At 43.0% G+C, this 20221-nt stretch overlaps 1 protein-coding gene across 1 annotated transcript in view; it reads left to right on the top strand.

Moving 5' to 3' along the window:
• Positions 1 to 672: 672 nt before the first annotated feature.
• Positions 673 to 20221, top strand: part of LOC147116710 (dynein light chain roadblock-type 2-like) — a gene marked incomplete at its 5' end in the record, with an annotated part of 47605 nt that continues 28056 nt past the window's right edge. Inside the window, 3 exon segments of the mRNA XM_085991828.1 lie at positions 673 to 825; positions 827 to 856; positions 4607 to 4682. Of these exon segments, the coding sequence (XP_085847954.1) occupies positions 673 to 825; positions 827 to 856; positions 4607 to 4682 (259 nt within the window).

Genomic DNA, 20221 nt, shown 5'->3' with positions numbered 1-20221 from the left:
ACTAAGATGTGGAATTTCTTCTCTGAGGGTCGTAAATCTGTGGAATTCTCTGCCCCAGAGAGCCGTGGAGGCTGGGTCATTAAATACATTTAAGGTGGAGATAGACAATTTTGCAAGGTAAGGGAGTGAAGGGTTATGGGGAGCGGGCGTGGAAGTGGCTTTGAGCCCAAGATCAGTCATGATCTTATTGAATGGTGGAGCAGGCTCGAGGGGCCAAGTGGCCTATTCCTGCTTCTATTTCTTATGTCCTTATGTGACTCAGTGGGTAGCACTCTTGCCTCTGAGTCAGAATGTTGTGGGTTCAAGTCCCACTCAGGAGACTTGAGCACAAAAATTTAGGCTGACACTCCTAGCGCAGCACTGAGGAAGGGCGACACTGTCGTAAGTGCCGTCTCTCGGATGAAACGTTAAACCGAGGCCCTCTCAGGCGGCAGTAAAAGACCCCAGGACACTATTTTCGAAAGAAGAGCAGGGGAGTTCTTTCCCGGCGCCCTGGCCAAAAGTTGGCGGAGTACAGTTCAGCCACACACGCCAACTGGACAAGACAAACTCAAGTCATGATCCTGTCCCTTTTTGCTCTGCACCTCCCACCTCTCTCATTTATTCAGCTTGGGAATTTGACAAACAGTGACAATGCTATGATTGGTTTTAGTGAGCCTTTTTCAAGGCTGAACAGCAATTCACAGCTGCACTTGCAACTCTCCAGCAATTGCCCAACAATGCAGCCTCAATGACATCATCCAAGCCGAGTGTATCCGAGTCAAGAGTCATTTCCGCTTTCCCCTAGCAACCGGTCGTCGCTCGGGTCTCTGTGTGTGTGTGCTGTTTCGTTGTTGGATTTCGGGAGGAGACGATGGTAAAATATATATAATCAGTTTGATAAAAAAAAATAGCTCTTGTGTCGAGGCAGCCGTGGTGGGGAAGAAAAACCCGTGGGTTGGTGAGCGAGGTTGTGGTGTCTGCTTTCGTCTTCCTGGCCCTCTCGGGTCTGTCACTGAATGCCCAGCACTAGGCCCGAGTAATTGCATCCACTGATTAGGTTTGGTTTAAAAGTGTGTGTGTGTTTTTTAACATTATGTTCTCGCAGACCCAACCTCTTTTTTGCTAACCCCGTTTAATTATGCTTGAAGCAACAACAAGAAACCGACCAAGTTCTTGTCGGTTTAAATGACAAGTTTTCATTGCAATGATATTTTAGAAAATGGCTTTTGTAAGGCTTTGTTTTTGTGTGTGTGTGTGTGTGTGTGTATATGTATAGCTGTATTGATTTTAAGGCAGTACTAAAGCTTCAACATTTTGCAAATAACCAATGCCTAATTACCCCAACCACACCTTTTTTATAAATATCTATCTGTGGGCTGCTGGAAGTGCTCTGTCCAGATTCTTTATAAAGGATTAGCCGAATCTTGGACTCAGCAATATGGTAAATTAATTTATTGTCACTGGGATTGTATTTATGGTGGGTGTGGGAGTTATTGGTGGTACGTTCGTTTAGAATAACCCCTAGCAGTCTGATTACAAGCTTTGGCCTTTCAAATATGTGTTTATGGAGAGAGAGTTTTGAGCTGGAGAATACTAAAGTAAAGCGCCGGTCATTGCAGGCCTGTCACTGCTGTTGGCAGCAATTTGAGGTACTGATTTAAGAGCATTGCATGTTGATAAGTGCTTTTTCCCCAACTGCGTTTTGGTATCGATATGCTAAATAATCCTACTGATAAAATTGAAAATGTCAAAATAATTGCAATATTGTTAGTTTTTAAAAATTCACTTACAGATGTGGGCGTCGCTGGCAAGGCCAGCATTGATTGCCCATCGCTAATTGCCCTCGAGAAGGTGGTGGTGAGCCGCCGCCCTGAACCGTCACAATCCGTGTGGTGAAGGTACTCCCACAGTGCTGTTGGGGAGGGAGTTCTAGGATTTTGACCCAGCGAGCTTGGAGGGGAACCTGGAGGTGGTGGTGTTCTCGTGCGCCTGCTGCCTTTGTCCTTCTAGGTGGATAATGCACTCGTAAATAAAAACAATGATAAATAGAATTGTGCTTGTTGGAAAACTCTAAACTGATGTCCATAAATTTGCTTTTGTAACTGCCTTTGTTTGAAAGCGGCTCAAGAAGGCGGCTCATCACCACTTTCTCAAGGGCAATTAGGGATGTGCAATAAATGCTGGCCTTGCCAGCAACGCCCACATCCGTAAATTAATTTGTTTTTTAAACTAACAATATTGCGATTATCCTGTCATTTTCAATTTTAGCAGTAGGATTATTTACCATCCTTAAGACTAAAGAGAATTTAAAGTCTGGTTCAATTAAAGTAAATCCCATCCTGCACAAAAAGTACATTGATCTTTTTTGACACAAAGTGTGTTGATGCAAGTTGCTTTTAGTGTCTTTGGTAAAGATGGTACCTTCATGATTAGGTGCCTGTTAATTCATGGCTAATGCAACATTACAGACTTTTGGGCCTAATCCCTTTTTTCTGCTCCGAACAATTCTTGCATACAATAAATACATTTTTTCCCCCTTCTGCTTTCCCCCCCCTTCCCCGCCTCTCCCAGTAGTACAGTATTTTGCTGTTCCACAGTGTAATGGAATATGGGTTGTTAACTACCAACCTGGATCTCGGGGCTATCGGTGAAGGGCCAAGTGAAAGTCTGGTGCTCCTCTTGATGAAGAGGGAAAATTGGAGTGTCACTGTCCCTGCATTGTTACCTGTCTGACTCCTCAGTAGAGCATAAAGTTGATGGGCTGGAAATTTAAAAAAAAATTTGAAATGAAACCTACATAGTTTTTTTAAAATTGCAAACTCCCTTCTGCATTGTTTACAGATGCTAAGAGTGGCGCGAAGTGTAGTCACTGTTGTAATGTAGGAAACACGGCAGCATATTGCGCACAGCAAGCTCCCACAAACAGCAATGTGATGATGACCAGATAATCTGTTTTAGTGATGTTGATTGAGGGATAAATATTGGCCCAGGACACTGGGGATAACTCCCCTGCTCTTCTTCAAATAGTGCCGTGGGATTGTTTACGTCCACCTGAGGCAGCACTCCACTGGAGTGTCGGCCTAGATTTTTGCGCTCGAGTCTCTGGAGTGGGTCTTTAACCCACAACCTTCTGACTCCGAGGGGAGGGTGCTCCCAACTGAGCCACAGCTGACACTTCGACCCAGCTGTAAACTTTTGGTTTTCTCTGCCCCCGATTGTGGGGTGATGCCTCTACTCCCTAATCCTTCCTTGCTATTTAGCCGAGATCTTGGAGGGAATTACAAGTGGAAGCTCATGCACTATCTGTGGCAGAGCACATTTCAAAGCCACCTGTTTTTTCTAATTATTCCATTGACACCTCTGAAAGCTACATTGTGTGTGTCTGTGTACTCTGATCCCAGAATAATGCGTGCTCAAGTGAAATGTTTCTGGAGGGGTGGGTTGGCTGACTCCTTTAAACTTCTGGTAACGTTCTGTCCCTGTGTGTAGCACAGCAGGTTTCATAATGTAGCCAGCTGCCAGCTTAGTGTGGCCTAAGTGTTTTGTCACTGCTGTTTCCAATCCAATTCACCAGTGGGTGAATCAAGTGTGTTTCAAGAGAAATTAATTAGAACAATTTTCTCCTACAATATGATCAAACAAATGTTTGATTACAAGACTATCAAACATTGTTAAAGGTGCAATAAGTTAAGTTTTGACCAGACATTAATCATTTATTGCAATTGAGAAGAGTGTAAAATTGCTTCAGGATCTTTGGTTAGTTTTTAGGATTATTGGCTGCTATATGGAACTGACTTTGAAAGAATGAGTTTTTTTCCTTTTAGCATACCACTGGTAGATTTTTCTTTTCCTCGCTTTTGCTTTTTGTGGTCTGTCTTCTGCTCCACGTGCTATTTTCCCACTCGAGCTGGCCTCTTGCCAAGACTACTTTTGAGATAGCCATCAAGATGCTATTTGGGTTGACTTATCAAAATAAAGGGGGGGGGAAACAAAATTGTTAAGTATTTTCCTCAGATGGGTCGGCCAAGGTTTGAAATATTTGCATTCATGTGGAATTATAAATGTTATACTTTCCTTGGGCTCAATACTTTTTCTCTGATACCTGTGCTGTTCATCGCTGCGGACTTGAATCTAGGTCTTGCCCATATGTCCCCTTGTCTCTTGGGGACTTGCTTCTTCTGCTTGGCGTTCCCAGCAGGGTCTCGCCATCACACTTCTGTGCCTCACTCACATCTTCCCCATTGAGTCCTGCGCTCATTGTCTTTCTTACTTTTTGATTCCTCTTTTTCTTTGCCCTACCTGGCTCTGCAATCTTTCTCTTAACCTTTTTTTGCTTTTTTATGTACCTTTCTCACTTGTTCATCTCATTTTAGAAAGCTGGGTCTACTTTCGTTCAGTCTCGTCCACCCCATATCAACATTTGAAAACCTTAACATTAAATACACTGTTGCAGAGTTCGTTGTAGCAGGCCATTAATTCGAACACATGTCCATCCTGAAGGTTCCCACTTTCTCCAGTTCGTATGATTATTATACCAGTCAACACACTTTAGAAGAACTGTGATGTGAGATTTTACATTCTATATAATGCCGTCTTGTATTAATCTGTTTTCTCTCATTTACAGAGTGAGGTAGAGGAAACTCTGAAGAGGATTCAATCTCACAAAGGTGTGATTGGGACTATAGTTGTGAACTCCGAAGGTATGTTGCTCTTTATATGTCTTAATGCATTTCTAAGTTACTGTGTGCACCTAGACATAAAACAAGACGTACAGATCTGCTTTTACATTCATGTCATTATAATTTGGATCCTAGGGGACCAGTGGCCACAAACCAGCTTCCTTAACACGGCACATTTGTACATCCTGTTATTTATGGGTCAACAAGTCTGCCGATGTGGTAAAGGAGTTTGTAGAATCATAGAATTATACAGCCCAGAAGGAGGCCTCAGTGCATAGACGGTTAAGAGGAGATTTGATAGGTGTTCAAAATCATAAATGGTTTTGATAAAGTGCAAGGGTCAAGGATGTCTTGGGGCGGCTGCAGGGCATTCTGGAGGGGGAGGGTGAACAACCAGTTGTGGTGGTGCATATAGGTACCAATGATATAGGTAAAAAACGGGATGAGGTCCTAAAAGCTGAATATAGGGAGTTAGGAGGTAAATTTAAAAAAATAGGACCTCAAAGGTAGTAATCTCAAGATTGCTACCAGTGCCACGTGCTAGTCAGAGTAGAAATAGAAGGATATTTCAGATGAATACGTGGCTAGAGGAATGGTGCAAGGTGGAGGGATTCAAATTCCGGGGAGCTGGGACCAGTACAAACTGGACGGTTTGCACCTGGGCGGGACCGGGACCGATGTCCCAAGGGGAGTGTTTGCTAGTGCTGTTGGGGAGGGTTTAAACTAAAATGGCAGGGGGTTGGGAACCTGTGCAGCGAGACAGAGGAAACGGAAGCAAGGATAGAAACAAAAGACAGGAAGGAGAAAAGCAAAAGTGGAAGGCAAAGAAATCAAGGGTGTAAATCAAACAGGGCTACAGTAAATAATAATTCTAAAAGGACTAAGAGTGTTTTTATAAAAAAAAACAAGCCTGAAGGCTTTGTCTTAATGGGAGGAGCATTCGTAATAAGGTGGATGAATTAGCTGCGCAAAAAGATGTAAACGGATATGATGTAATTGGAATTATGGAGACATGGCTCCAGGGTGATCAAGGCTGGGAATTCAACATCCAGGGGTATTCAATATTCAGGAAGGACAGGCAAAAAGGAAAAGGAGGTGGAATAGCATTGCTGGTTAAAGAGGAGATTAACACAATAGTAAGGAAGGATATTAGCTCTGATGATGTGGAATCTGTATGGGTAGAGCTGAGAAGTACCATGGGGCAGAAAACGTTAGTGGGAGTTGTATACAAACCCCCAAACAGTAATGCTGAGGTTGGGGATGGCATTAAACGGGAAATTAGTGACGCATGCAATAAGGGCACAGCAGTTATCATGGGTGACTAATCTATATATAGATTGGGCTAACCAAATTAGTAACAATACTGTGGAGGAGGAATTCCTAGAGTGTATACGGGATGGTTTCCTGGACCAATATGTCGAGGAACCAACTAGAGATCAGGCCATCTTAGACTGGGTATTTTGTAATGAGAAAGGATTCATTAGCAATGTTGTTGTGCGAGGCCCCTTGGGGAAGAGCGATCATAATATGATCAAATTCTTCATTAAGATGGAGAGTGAAGTAGTTGACTCAGAGACTAGGGTCATGAATTTAAATAAAGGAAACCACGATGGTATGAGTCGCGAGTTGGCTAGGATGGATTGGGGAACATTACTTAAAGGGTTGATGGTGGATAGGCAATGGCAAACATTTAAAGATCGCATGGATGAACTACAGAATTTGTTCATCCCTGTTTGGCATAAAAATAAAACAGAAAAGGTGACTCAATCGTTGCTAACAAGGGAAATTAGGGACAGCATAAGATACAAGGAGAAGACATATAAATTGGCCAGAAAAAGCAGTAAACCTGAGGATTGGGAGCAGTTTAGGATTCAGCAAAGGAGGACAAAGGGATTAATTAAGAGGGGGAAAATAGAATATGAGAGTAAGCTTTCAGGGAACATAAAAACTGACTGTAAAAGCTTCTATAGATATGTGAAGAGAAAAAGATTGGTGAAGTCAAGTGTAGGTCCCTTGCAGTCAGAATCAGGGGAATTTATAATGGGGATCAAAGAAATGGCAGGTGAATTATAAATACATACTTTGGTTCTGTCTTCACAAAGGAGGACAAAAATAACCTTCCAGAGATGTCGGGGAACATAGGATCTAATGAGAGGGAAGAATTGAATGAAATCAGTAATTGTAGGGAAATGGTGTTAGGGATATTGATGGCATTGAAGGCCGATAAATCCCCAGGGCCTGATAATCTACATCCTAGGGTACTTAAGGAAGTGGCCCTAGAAATAGTAGATGCATTGCTGGTCATCTTCCAAAATTCTATAGACTCTGGAATAGTTCCCATGGATTGGAGGGTAGCTAATGTAACCCCACTATTCAAAAAAAGGTGGTAGAGAAAAAACAGGAAATTATAGACCGGTAAGCCTGACATCGGTAGTGGGGAAAATGCTAGAGTCCATTATAAAAGATGTAATAGCAGAGCACTTGGAAAACAGTGACAGGATTGGACAAAGTCAACATGGATTTACAAAATGTAAATCATGCTTGACTAATCTACTGGAATTTTTTGAGGATGTAACTGGTAGAATAGATAAGGGAGAACCAATGGATGTGGTGTATTTGGACTTTCATAAGGCTTTCGATACGGTACCGCATAAGAGATTAGCGTGCAAAGTTAAAGCACATGGGATTGGAGGTAAGGTACTGACTTGGATAGAGAACTGGTTGGCAGACAGGAAGCAAAGAGTTGGAATAAATGGGTCTTTTTCCGAGTGGCAGGCAGTGACTAGTGCTTTACTGCAGGGATCGGTGCTAGGACCCCAGCTATTCACAATATATATTGATGATCTAGACGAGGGAACTAGATGTAATATCTCCAAGTTTGCAGACGACACAAAGCTGGGTGGATGTGTGTGATGTGAGGAGGATGCTGAGAAACTCCAGTATGATTTGGACAGGTTGGGTGATTGGGCAGATGCAGTATAATGTGGATAAATGCGAGGTTATCCACTTTGGTGGCAAAAACAGGAATACAGATTATTATAGACATAGAAACATAGAAGATAGGAGCAGGAGTAGGCCATTCGGCCCCTCGAGCCTGCTCCACCATTTAATGAGATCATGGCTGATCAACCAAATTATCTGAATGGCAATAGATTGGGAAAAGGGGAAGTGCAATGAGACCTGGGTGTCCTTGTGCACCAGTCGCTGAAGGTAAGCATGCAGGTGCAGCAGGCGGTTAAGAAGGCAAATGGTATGTTGGCCTTCATAGCGAGAAGATTCGAGTACAGGAGCAAGGATGTCTTGCTGCAGTTGTACAGGGCCTTGGTGAGACCACACCTTGAGTATTGTGTGCAGTTTTGGCCGCCTTATCTGAGGAAGGATGTTCTTGCCATGGAGGGAGTGCAGCACCAGAAGATTCACCAGACTGATACCTGGGGTGGCAGGAACGACATATGAAGAGAGATTGGGTCGATTACCCTTATATTCGCTAGAGTTTAGAAGAATGAGAGGGGATCTCATTGAAACGTATAAAATTCTAACAGGACTAGACAGACTAGATGCAGGAAGGATGTTCCCGATGGCAGTGGAGTCCAGAACCAGGGGTCACAGTCTCGGGATAAGGGGTAAGCCATTTAGGACTGAGATGAGGAGGAATTTCTTCACCCAGAGAGTGGTGAACCTGTGGAATTCTCTACCACAGAAGGCAGTTGAGGCCAACTTATTGAATATATCCAAGAAGGAGTTAGATATATTTCTTAAGGCTAAAGGGATCAAGGGATATGGGAGAAAGCAGGGACAGGGTACTGAATTTGGATGATCAGCCATGATCTCATTGAATGGCAGAACAGGCTTGAGGGGCTGAATGGCCTACTCCTAACTTCTATGTAAACCAGGAGAAACTGTTCATCATACCTATGCCGGCTCTTTGGTAGAGCTGTTCAATTAATCCTGTTCCCCTGCTCTTTCCCCATAGCCCTGTATATTTTTTCCCTTGAAGTATATATAATTCTCTTTTGAATGTTACTATTGAATCTGCTTCCACCACCCTTTCAGGCAGTTCTTTCCCGATCATAACTCACTGTGTTTATATTTAAAAAAAAAAAAAAAAAAAATCATCTTGCAACTGTGTCCTCTGCTTACTGACCCTCTGCCACTGGAAACAATTTCTCCTTATTTACTCTATCAAAACCATTCATGATTTTGAACACATCTATGAAACCTCCTGTTATCCTTCTCTGCTCTAAGGAGAACAACCCCAGCTTCTCCTGTTTGATGATGTAGATGGTGGGAGCTGATTCACGTATCGGTCTACCAGAATTCAAATAAAAATGCTACCAGTACAAAAGCCGCTTCTATACCCTTTGGATGTTCAAAGTAGGATGTTTGCCTTTGGCTCCAGTCATTATTGTGGTGGTCTTTGGCTTACTATGGAGAGTTCAGTTACTTACCCCTGGTCCAGTATCACTTTCCTGCTCTCCCACTTGCCTCTTCCACTTCCTGGTCTTCTGCTCCCTGTTTGCACAATATTAACAATACATGGACCAGTTGGCACAGGTTAAAGTCAAATGTTCTGCCCTCTAGGGAGCTGCAGTGACTGCTGTGGTGTCTTTTACATGAGTTTCAGTTTCTTCCACTCCCTGCCCCCCCCCCCCCCCAATATTTTGAATCCAAAATATGGTACACTGACATCAACAACAGTTTAGGATTGTAAAATGTGGATGAACGGAAGAGTGGGAAAATGGTGTCAGTGACATGGTTAATAAACATTGTGTGAAAGATCTTCCAATTTACTCAAACCAAATTGTTCAATATTTTAGATATAATCAGTTTATATAAAGTGTGAGAGGAGTAAATACCAGCCTACATTGAATGAAAATGACACGGGCTAAAACATCATCTAATTCAAGAATGCTTGCTAACTCCATTATTTTGTCTGTTCCTGGCAAAGCCAATTAACTCTGGCAGTGACAAAGGCAATGGATGAAACACAACCTTGTTAGGGAGCACTGTCCTTGAAGCAGTAAATGGAGCATTTCTTCATGTATGGGTTCCAAACACTAACATTTCTATTTTAACAGACTGAGGGCAAATTGTGAGCTTAAGTAGTTTGTAACACACTTTTCTGGGACTTGGAAGTAAACTCTTGAGAACCTGTGGCAACATGAAGAGAAATCACAGAGCTCTGACTGGTGTTGCTTGACCCACAATTTTGAGCACAGCAACATGGGAAGATAACAACTCGTCTACTAAGCTGAGAGGGTCATAATCTCATTCACTGGCTGTTTTTGTGTTTTGGGGGGTCAGGCGGGGTGTGGAGGGAAGCGTTAAAGGAGGTGGTTCCACAAAGTGGGTTCAGTAAATACTTGCGTTTGGGCTGGGTTGCATGGAGGATGTGTGTCCAGGATGGTGGTTTATGGAAAATAAAACTTCCAAGGGTGTGTTCAGGCTATAACTGAAGTGTGAAGCAGTTTTGTATCTTTTTCTGCGTCCTTATTTCAGATGCTAAGCCTGATTGCCTGCAGATATAATGAAAATGCAACCTGAACCTGGTGTCTGGTTGAGTTCTGACACTGGAATGGAGTGAAGTGAGACTCCTGGAGGAGGTAGTAATCTCCCTCTGATTTACTTTGGGGTATATTTGGGCCTTGATGCCCAATTCACACTGCCAAGTTTAGTGCTTGTGAAGTGTAATTGCACTGTAATATTGTCTGCTTAACTCATGGATACCAGAGGTACAAGGGAGAATTTATTTGACTGCAATATGAGGAGTTTATTGTCTCTGAACATTCTGTTTCTTTCTTTCCTTCCCCCACCCCCTCCCTCCCTCGTTGGGATAGGACGCGATGGTTAGACATACTGTCCTTTCATGTCTAGAGTCTGTGTTTCAATCTAGACAGACTGATGGTCAATGTTCCCTTTAATTATTTTTGGTTGCGCGGCCCATTCAAAATATCGCGGTGAGCCAGCTGCGCGGGAGTCGCAGAGCGCTGCGCGGTCGGACAGTTTAAAGGGGTCATTGCTGGTGGTATCCAGGCACACTCTTTCTGTAGACTTTTTGCAAAATGGGGTTTGAGGCTCATAGTACAAACACAGTCCTTAATTTGGCACTAATTGGTGAGCTGATTCAGAGAGGCCACAAAGATGGTTGACTTAAGTGGGAAAAATTCACAGTGGTCCAAAAGTGACTGCTCTTGAGGTTGGGGGCTTGGGTATATTGTGACAGACTAGAGGGAACTTTGTTTAGCATCTTTTTCTGTATCCTTATTTCAGATACTAATGCTGACTATCTGTAATAACAGAGTGCTCCATTCATCAATGCTGACATCTCTTGCCTTGATCAGCACAAAATCTCACTGGATTTTTAAAAAAAAGACTAACACCCATATGTATCCTATTTATACAATATCATGGGTGGATATTGAAATGTACTTTAAATATTTATAGTATGTTGCTGTTTTTGTGACACACTTACTGTTACTCTATGTTGAGTGTTACATCATTTTATGATTTAGTTCTGCACATTTGTTCAGTGTCAATCTGAGGCTGGAGCCGAGAAGGTGAGATTGTACAGCAAAGCAAAAAGCAGCGTCTTCCACCTTACCAGTCAGCACAATTATGTCAGTCCATAAATTACTCTACTCTCTCCCCTTCGTTTCACTGGGGAATATTGTGCGGTGTTTACTATTCCCAAGTGAGGGTAAATCTTGGGAATGGATTAGAAAAATGTCTGAATGGTAGAAAATAGCAGTTGCCAGTTATAGGAAGATTGTCAGGGTGGTGGGGCGAAGAGGGGCTGCTGACTATAATGCTTCAGTATTGGGACCCCTGTAATGAATAATTTCAATTCAAATTGGTAACATTTGCAGATGATACCAAACTCCCAAAGGGTCAATTTTTAAAAAATATTCGTTCATGGGATGTGGGCGTCGCTGGCAAGGCCAGCATTTATTGCCCATCCCTAATTGCCCTCGAAGGTGCTGGTGAGCCGCCTTCTTGAACCGCTGCAGTCCGTGTGGTGAAGGTGCTCCCACAGTGCTGTTAGGGAGGGAGTTCCAGGATTTTGACCCAGCGACGATGAAGGAACGGCCGATATATTTCCAAGTCAGGATGGCGTGTGACTTGGAGGGGAACTTGGAGGTGGTGGTGTTCCCATGTGCCTGCTGCCCTTGTCCTTCTAGGTGGTAGAGGTCGCAGGTATGGGAGGTGCTGTTGCAAAATCTAAGGAGGCAGGTTGGCAACTACAAAATGATTTGAACAATATAAAGTGATAGAACAATGCCAGGTTAAATTTCATGCAGACAAGAATAAAGTGCTGCTTGTAGGAATGGATAACATAAGTAGTTCATGGATGATGCTGAAATAGCTGGGGGATGGAGTTGAGAAATCTAGGGATCTTAGTAAATTTGTAGATCAACGTGTCTCACCATGTCGGGGCAGCAATCTTAAAAGCAATTAGAATACTGAACACGCTAGCTGAAAGAATGGAGTACAAGCCTGACAAAGTCATGTTCAAACTGTACAGACCATGAGTATGGTATCCAGTTACCAACGGATAAACTTCAGTCCTGGAGGCTGTTCAGAGAAGAGCCACATGCCGACCCTGACTGGCGGAGAGCTGAGGTGTGAAGAAAGACAGGTGAAACTTGAGCTTATCCATGAATGGAGGCGAGTGAGGTGTGACATTATAACACACGAAAAAAACCATCTAGTACATCGAGCCTGTCCCAAACAGGTAATAGTATGGCAGATCTGGGAAATTACTTGGAACTAAATCATGACAATAAGACAGTCAAAGTTCACAGTTCAAACTTGTAAAAGGCAAATTACGAGAGATATCGGGAAGGTCATCTTGACCCAGTGATTGATGCATGGAATGAACTTAGAGTAGAGTCGTGGAAGTGAAAACCATGGCATCATTTAAACAGTTGAATACTGTGAGGGTCTTTCTAGATGGTTTAACTGGGATAGGTTGATTGTCTTCCCCACCCATATTTATCTTATGACCGAAACATTTGTTTTCTTGTGTCCGAATTCACATCACCTTTTTTGTTTCTTTTTCTCAGTTTGAGAAAATTTGCTCCATCAAAATCAAAAGTAGTTGCATTTTTATAGTTGGATACCTGAACCCAATCAGACTCTCTCCAGATTGGTTGGCAGCAAACATATGATGTTAAACATCACCTCGCTGACTGAGTAGCAGGAGTGGCACTACTCCATTTTCTTTAATTTTTTGGGCAGAATTGCATGTTTATAAAATCGCTGTCATGGTTCAGGATTCTTTGGCCATTTTTCCACAAAGAAGACTTGGATGTATATTTTTAAAAAATCTGTATTCTAAGCAAAAGCTGCCAGCACTGACTGACTGAATTCATTTTGCATAGGGCCAGTGAAGCCAGCCGAGAAAGAGGAGATAGGTCAGGTATAGTATGGATTAGATGCATAGTAAAGCTCTCCACAAAAAGCCCTTTACAGGAAAGTTTGTGCTATCCAGCACCGACGGGACCGAGCTGTTGCCGTCCCATCAAAACTGCCGGACAAACCAGCGCTAATGTTGAAACATACGGAGATTTTGAGCTCCGTATCTGGCAACAAACCCTGTTGCTAACAGCTTCTAAACAGTCGGCCGTACCTTGCAAGCGTCTCTGTAGCTTAGCAACAGCTTCAGCGAGACCTTGCAGAGCCTGACTGGTGGAAAAAAAAGCAACGAAAAAAAAACCTAACGAAACGGCTCCTGATTTTTGCCGGTGGCTCGAGCATTCCGGACAGTTAACCTCCGGATAATATAAAGTTTCCTGTACTTAGAACCTCAGAAGTGCACTTCAGATTTGTACACGAGCTGTGTTTGTGGCCTCTGAGACTGCCAATTTCAGTGTTGTGTCTTCATACTTGAATTCATTTCCTTTAAGACTTGTACATCTTTTGGGAAGGGAAGAGGCTTTCATCACATCAGTCTGGATTCAAACCCAGGTCCCAGAGAGGAAGCAGCATTGTGTTATCCCATTGTCACCTGTTGAAGTATTAGTAATACTGTTGCTGGCATAGAAACATAGAAGATAGGAGCAGGAGTAGGCCATTCGGCCCCTCGATCCTGCTCCGCCATTCAACGAGATCATGGCTGATCATCCAAATTCAGTACCCTGTCCCTGCCTTCTCGCCATATCCCTTGATCCCTTTAGCCTTAAGAAATATATCCAACTCCTTCTTGAATATATTAATCAAATATTAATATGTACTCTTCTTGAATCAATAACTGATGGTGAAACAGACAGAACTCTTTGAACATAAGAACTTAATAGGAGCAGGAATAGGCCATTCAATAAGATCACGGCTGATCTTCAACCTCAACTCCACATTCCTGTGCTATCCCCATATCCCTTGATTTCCTTAGTATCCACAAATCTGTAGTAAACCTGTAGCAACTTGAAAAGCCTGGCAATCATGAATATTCTGGCCAAATTAAAAATCTTCCATTGCTTATAGCCTGTTGGGATACTTTGGGAGCAATACATTCTAACAAATAAACCGTTGAGATTTTGTATTCAAGGTCAAGTTGAACTAAATTGAAAATTACAGCAACACAAAGTATTGCAATTAGTTCCTTTATTCCCATATTTCCCTGCACAACAAATTTTCTATCTTAGCTGTGCTTTTTGAACTGCCGAGAGAATCCCAAGCACTTCCTCACAAGGTACCTCTTAGCAGCTCCTTGTAGGGCAGCAGTGGCAGACACTAGGATGGATAATAATGTGCATCGTTTTTTTTTTGGGGTGGGGTGATGGAGGAGGGAGAAAGAAGCAGTGGAAAGCAAAGCTGGAAAGTAAAGATGGAAGAAAAAGTGGGAAAGAAAACATGTATTAATGGAGCAATAAATAGTTTATATGTATTTTCTAGTATTGTGAAGTACAACTAGTGAGCTTGATCAATTTTCTCTGGGGTAGACTCATAGAAATATCATTTGTTGGAGCATGATACTAAGTAATCCGGATGGTTTTTCTAATTATCTGACTAGTAAATGCAAAAGCTGCTCATAAGGGGGAGCCAAAAGTCTTTATCCGCCACTGTCGAGTTCCCCCCCACCCCTCTTCACTCTGCCTTGCCATTTCAGTACTAAGTTGTTGCTTGAGTGAAGCTCATTAAATAATGCTGCCTCAGTGGCACCAACTGCACACAGTTGGGTGCTTTGGCTTCTTTCCAAACTCACACGGCATGGGCATGTACGTATTGCATATGTGTGCATCATCGGTGCTGCAGCTGGAGGAAGCTGAAGTGCACATGTTTGACCAATATAACTCGCATAGAGATGTATCTTCCTATTGGTGCACTATGTGCAGCCCCAACAGATAGAACTGATGAGATAAGTAGCTATGGGGAGACTACAATGTGTATCGTAATGTCACAGCATTCAGAGGATTTTAGAATATTGTACCAGTTATACCGGTTAGGCTCACAGTAGGAACAGATTTAGTGGCTCTTGACTGTCATTTCTACACTGCATCTACACTACAGTGGCTTTAAATGTGGTGTGAAAACTTGTATTACAATGGTCTCTCCCTCCCCCCCCCCCCCCCCTCTCTCCATCCTCCCTCTCTGTTCCCCTCTCTCTCTCTTCGCTCTCTCTCTTCGCTCTCTCTCTTCGCTCTCTCTCTTCGCTCTCTCTCTTCGCTCTCTCTCTTCGCTCTCTCTCTTCGCTCTCTCGCGCTCTCTCTCGCGCTCTCTCTCGCGCTCTCTCTCGCGCGCTCTCTCTCGCGCTCGCTCTCGCGCTCTCTCTCTCTCTCTCTCTCTCTCTCAAATTCAAATTTAAATTCAAATGCTTTATTGGCATGAAAGTTTACAGAGAACCATATTGCCAAAGCTTACATAGCAAAAAGGTACATTTTCAAACATTTTGTAGGTGTCAATCGATTTGACATTTGTTGGGTACATACAATATTACTTTTGAACAATATTAATTTTAAACAGTCTTTGTACTTCATTTGGTACGTTCAATATTAATTTTAAACAGTCTTAATTTTAAACAGTCCTCAGGTTGTGACATGTTGTTACATATTTGGCCCCAAGGTATGGTCTGTCTCCTTCTCCCAGGACTAATCTCAATTTTGACAGGTCATCCAATTCCTTGAAATCTGGGGTTGTTTGGCTTAGCTTGTTGAATAATATGTTTCTTGATGTGTTGAATTTTTCGCATTTTAGGAGGAAATGCATTTCTGTTTCAACCTCGCCGGCCAGACATTGATCGCATATTCTATTCTCTCTAGGCTGCCAGGATTTCTTGTATCTGCCTTTTTCAATTTCCAGTTGGTGGTCGCTTAGTCTGTACCTGGTGAGGGTCTGTCTCTGTTTTGTGTCTCTGATGGTCGTGAGGTAGTCTGCCAGTTTATATTCTCTTTTTAGGGCCCGGTAACATTCTAATCTGCTTTGGCTTTCGGTTATTTTGTTCCAATGTTCCAGGTAGGTTTCTTTGCATTTTTTAATGATTTGGTTCACTCGGATTGGTGTTTGGACGGCTGTGTTGGTCTGGGGCTGGTCAGGGTCCGGCTGAGTACTTAGTTTCAGTAGCAGCTGACTCAGGGGACTCTTTTCTGGGTTTAGCTCTTGGGTCTGAAAGGCTTTGAAATGAAGGGTGTCTGGGGAGCTAGATTTGAGGTGATTTAGGAAGTTTAGTGCTCGTTTTTGGATGTTTATTATCAGTGGGTATCTGCCTAGTTCGGCTCTGCATGCATTTGTTGGCGTTTTTCTTTGGGTGCGAAGGATGCTTCGGCAGAATTCTGCATGTAGGGCTTCTATTGTGTGTTTTTCCCATTTAGTGTAGCTTTGGTGATTTAGCGGGCCCCATACTTCACTACCGTACAGTGCAATGGGCAGGATTATGCTGTCAAATATTTTGAGCCAGATTTTGATTGGGATTTGGATGTTGTAGAATTTTCTTTTTATTGCATATAGGGCTCTTCGGGCTTTTTCTTTTAGTGCATTCACTGCTATGCTGAAGCTCCCTGATGCTGTAATAGTTAGACCAAGGTAGGTGTAGCTCATAGTGTGTCCTATAGTGGTATCACTGAGGGTAAACTGGTATTTGTTTTCCTGACATCTGGGCCTTTTTTGAAAAATCATGATGTTGGTTTTTTTTAGATTTACTGTTAGAGCCCAATTTTGGCAGTATTTGTCGAGTAGGTCTAGTTGTTGCTGTAATCCCTGTTCTGTGGGAGACAGCAGAACCAGGTCGTCCGCATAGAACAGGGACTTCACTTCTCCATCCAGGAGACGGAGACCTGGTGACTCGCTTTGCTCCAGCATGTCTGCTAATTCATTTATTTATATGTTGAACAGGGTCGGGCTCAAATTGCAGCCCTGCCGGACGCCTCTTCTCTGGGTGAAGAAATCGGTGCGTTTGTCTCCAATTTTGACCTCGCATTTGTTTTTCAGATACATTGATTTAATAAGGTCATAGACTTTGCCCCCTATTCCACACTGAAGAAGTTTATAATAGAGCCCTTCGTGCCATATAGAGTCAAAGGCTTTCTTGAAGTCGATGAAACAGGCGAATATTTTCCCATTTTTTGTTTGGTGTATATGTTTTTCAATGAGGGTGTGAAGGGTATAGATATGGTCGGCGGTGCGGTGTTTTGGAAGAAAGCCTATTTGTTTTTTTCTGAGGATATTATGTTTGTTAAGAAAATCAAGTAATCTACTATTTAGAATACTGCAGAATAACTTCCCTAGACAACTGTTGACACAGATGCCGCGGTAGTTATTTGGGTCTGATTTGTTTCCACTTTTATATATGGGGGAGATTAGTCCTTGGCACCAGATATCGGGAAAACAGCCTGAACGTAGTATGATGTTGAATAATTTGAGTACCGCACCCTGCATCTCCATATTGCTGAACTTGAGCATTTCATTTTTGATGTTGTCTGGGCCACAGGCTTTCTTTAGGTGGAGAGATTTTGTTTTTGTGGCCAGTTCTTTCCATGTGATTGGGGAGTCTAGAGGGTTTTGGTTGTCTTTAATTGTTGCTTCTAATGTGTGGAGTTTTTCTGTGACCTGATGTTGACTTGGGTTTGTTTCGTTTATTGGGATGTCTTTGTAGAGGTTTTCAAAATGTGTTCTCCAGATGTCGCCATCTTGGATTGGTAATGCTTGCGATTGTGTTGTACTCGGGTTATTCCACATTTCCCAGAATTGTTTTGGATTGGTGGAGTTTTCAATTTCTTCGAGTATTTTGTGGGTATAGTTTTGTGTTTTGTTCCTAATGGTGTGTTTATATCTTTTGAGGGTTTCATTGTATCTAGTACGTAGGTCCGGATTGTTTGGATGGCGATGCTTTTGGTTTGATATTTTTCTCAGGTCTTTTCTGGCATTTTTGCATTCGTGGTCAAACCATTTCTTATTTTTATTTTGTCTTTTGTGGCGCTTCCTCTTCTGTTTCACAAGGTCGGCTTTTACAGCTGCCTCATGGAAGATCATATTTATATCCTCTATGGCCATGTTTACACCATCTCTGGTGATCTCGTATGGGTTTTCTTTAAATTTTGATATTTTACTTGTGAGATCAGGTGACTTTAGTGCTGTGATGAATTTTTCTCCACTGTCTGGGGCCCATCTGTATGTCTGGTTTATTTTATGGAGCTTACTGGGTTCCTTTTTTGTGTCTGTAGTTTGGGCAGAAAGTTTAAGGTACATATTTATTTGGTTATGGTCTGAGAGGGGGGATTGCTGCCTGACAGTGAATGAGTTGATATCGCAGGGGTCCAGGTCAGTGATTGTATAGTCCACCACACTAGACCCAAGAGTTGAGTATGTGAGTCTCCCTAGGGAGTCCCCTCTGAACCTACCGTTAACTATGTACAGGCCTAAGGCTCGGCAGAGTTGCACTACCTCCCTACCGCTTTTATTTATTTCACGATCAAGGTTGTTCCGATTTGCGATGGCTGGTGTGACATCTAAAGGGGTCTGGCCAAACACATGGTTGTTTCCCTGTGGGTCTATGAAGTCAGGTTCACAACCGGTCCTTGCATTTAGGTCCCCACATATTATCACCTTTCCTTGGGCCTGGAAATGGCTGATTTCCATGTGGAGAGTATCAAATAACTCCTCTTCGAAATATGGCGATTCTATTGGAGGTATGTAGATCGCACATAAGTAAACATCTTTTTTTGATATTCCTATATTTTTATCTAGTTTTAGCCATACGTGTGATTTTCCCTGTTTTACCGGTGAGATGTGTTTGTCCAGTTCTCCCTTATACCACACCAATATTCCCCCGGAGGTTCTGCCCTTGCGTGTTTTAGTGTTCTTTACTGAGGGCACAATGATTTCATGGTACATTGGAGGACAGTGGGTCGGCACGTCCTTTTGGCACCATGTTTCTGTTAACACAATTATATCAATGTCTTTTATAGCTTTTAGGAATTCAGGGTCTGTACTCTTCATCCCAAAAGTTGAGGAGCGGAGGCCCTGGATATTCCAGCAGCTTATGTGGAAAGAACGCATTTATATAGTTCAAAAAAAACGAAATAAAATGGACCTATTTTGTGGGATGAGTGTGGAAACACTATTTTCTATAATGCTAAATGATGATTTAGTATAAATTTCATGAGGCATGCACATATATCTATCTAATAATAGTAATAATACTGATCAATAATGATAATGACAAATAACAATATTAATAATTTCTCCGGCTTTCTATCAGGCTGTTCAGCATCGCCATGATCTTTCTCAGTTCTTGGTCTACAGTCTGTGGTCTAGAGGGGGGGTCTTGGGTCAGGTATAAAAGCACGGTTCTGTTGTTCGTTTTGTAATGGGGGGTGGGGGACATTGGTGGTCCTGTTTGGGCTCCCCAATGGTAGAGGGGGTGGAGGGCTGCGTCTTTTGGCAGTGTTTATGAGGTTTCTTGCGAAGACCCACATCCGCTGTTTGAGTAGATGTATTTCGTCATAGAGGTCCCTTGTGTTGATGTTTGGATGATGGGCCAGGGAGACGTTGGGGAGGACAGAACATCTCGTGTCGATCTCCCTGTTGGTGTTGTGGATTATATAGCTGGGGGGTGTCCTTTCTGGGCAGTTGTGTGGAGATCACGATCCGCGCCTCGGGGAATTCCCTGCTGGCCTTTTCCGCCATCCTGCTCACCGCCCGAGCAGTGCCTTCCTGTAGGGTGCGTAGGTCGTTCGTGCCTGTGTGGATCACAATCCATTTGGGGCTTCCAAGGGATTCTTTGTTCAGGATCTTCATTGCTTGGTCTGTGTTGCTGCACCATTTTTTCAGGACTTGATGGTCTGGGAACAGCCTCTGGGGGTCCAGAAACTTTCCGTTGGAGTCGGTCAGCAGGACCGCCTGAGGGGCTGGTTTTTCAGACTGGGTAACAGTAGTCTGGGTAGGACTCGCCTGGTGGCTGGTTGTTGGCTGGGTTTCTGGGATATGTTGTGTGGCAGGAGCGGGGTTTGGGGCTTTCGGTGTGTCCTCGTTTGGGGGGTATCTGTCGGTTTTTGTGTTCCTGTGTGTGAGGACTGGGTAGCAGTAGTCTGGGCATGATTCGACTGAGGGCTGGTTGGAGCGGGGTTTGT

This window comes from Somniosus microcephalus, chromosome 6 (assembly GCF_052327205.1).
Source record: "Somniosus microcephalus isolate GS21.2 chromosome 6, FLI_Smic_1.0, whole genome shotgun sequence".
Classification (NCBI taxonomy): Eukaryota; Metazoa; Chordata; class Chondrichthyes; order Squaliformes; family Somniosidae; genus Somniosus; species Somniosus microcephalus.
This window is presented reverse-complemented; position numbering and strand designations above follow the sequence as displayed.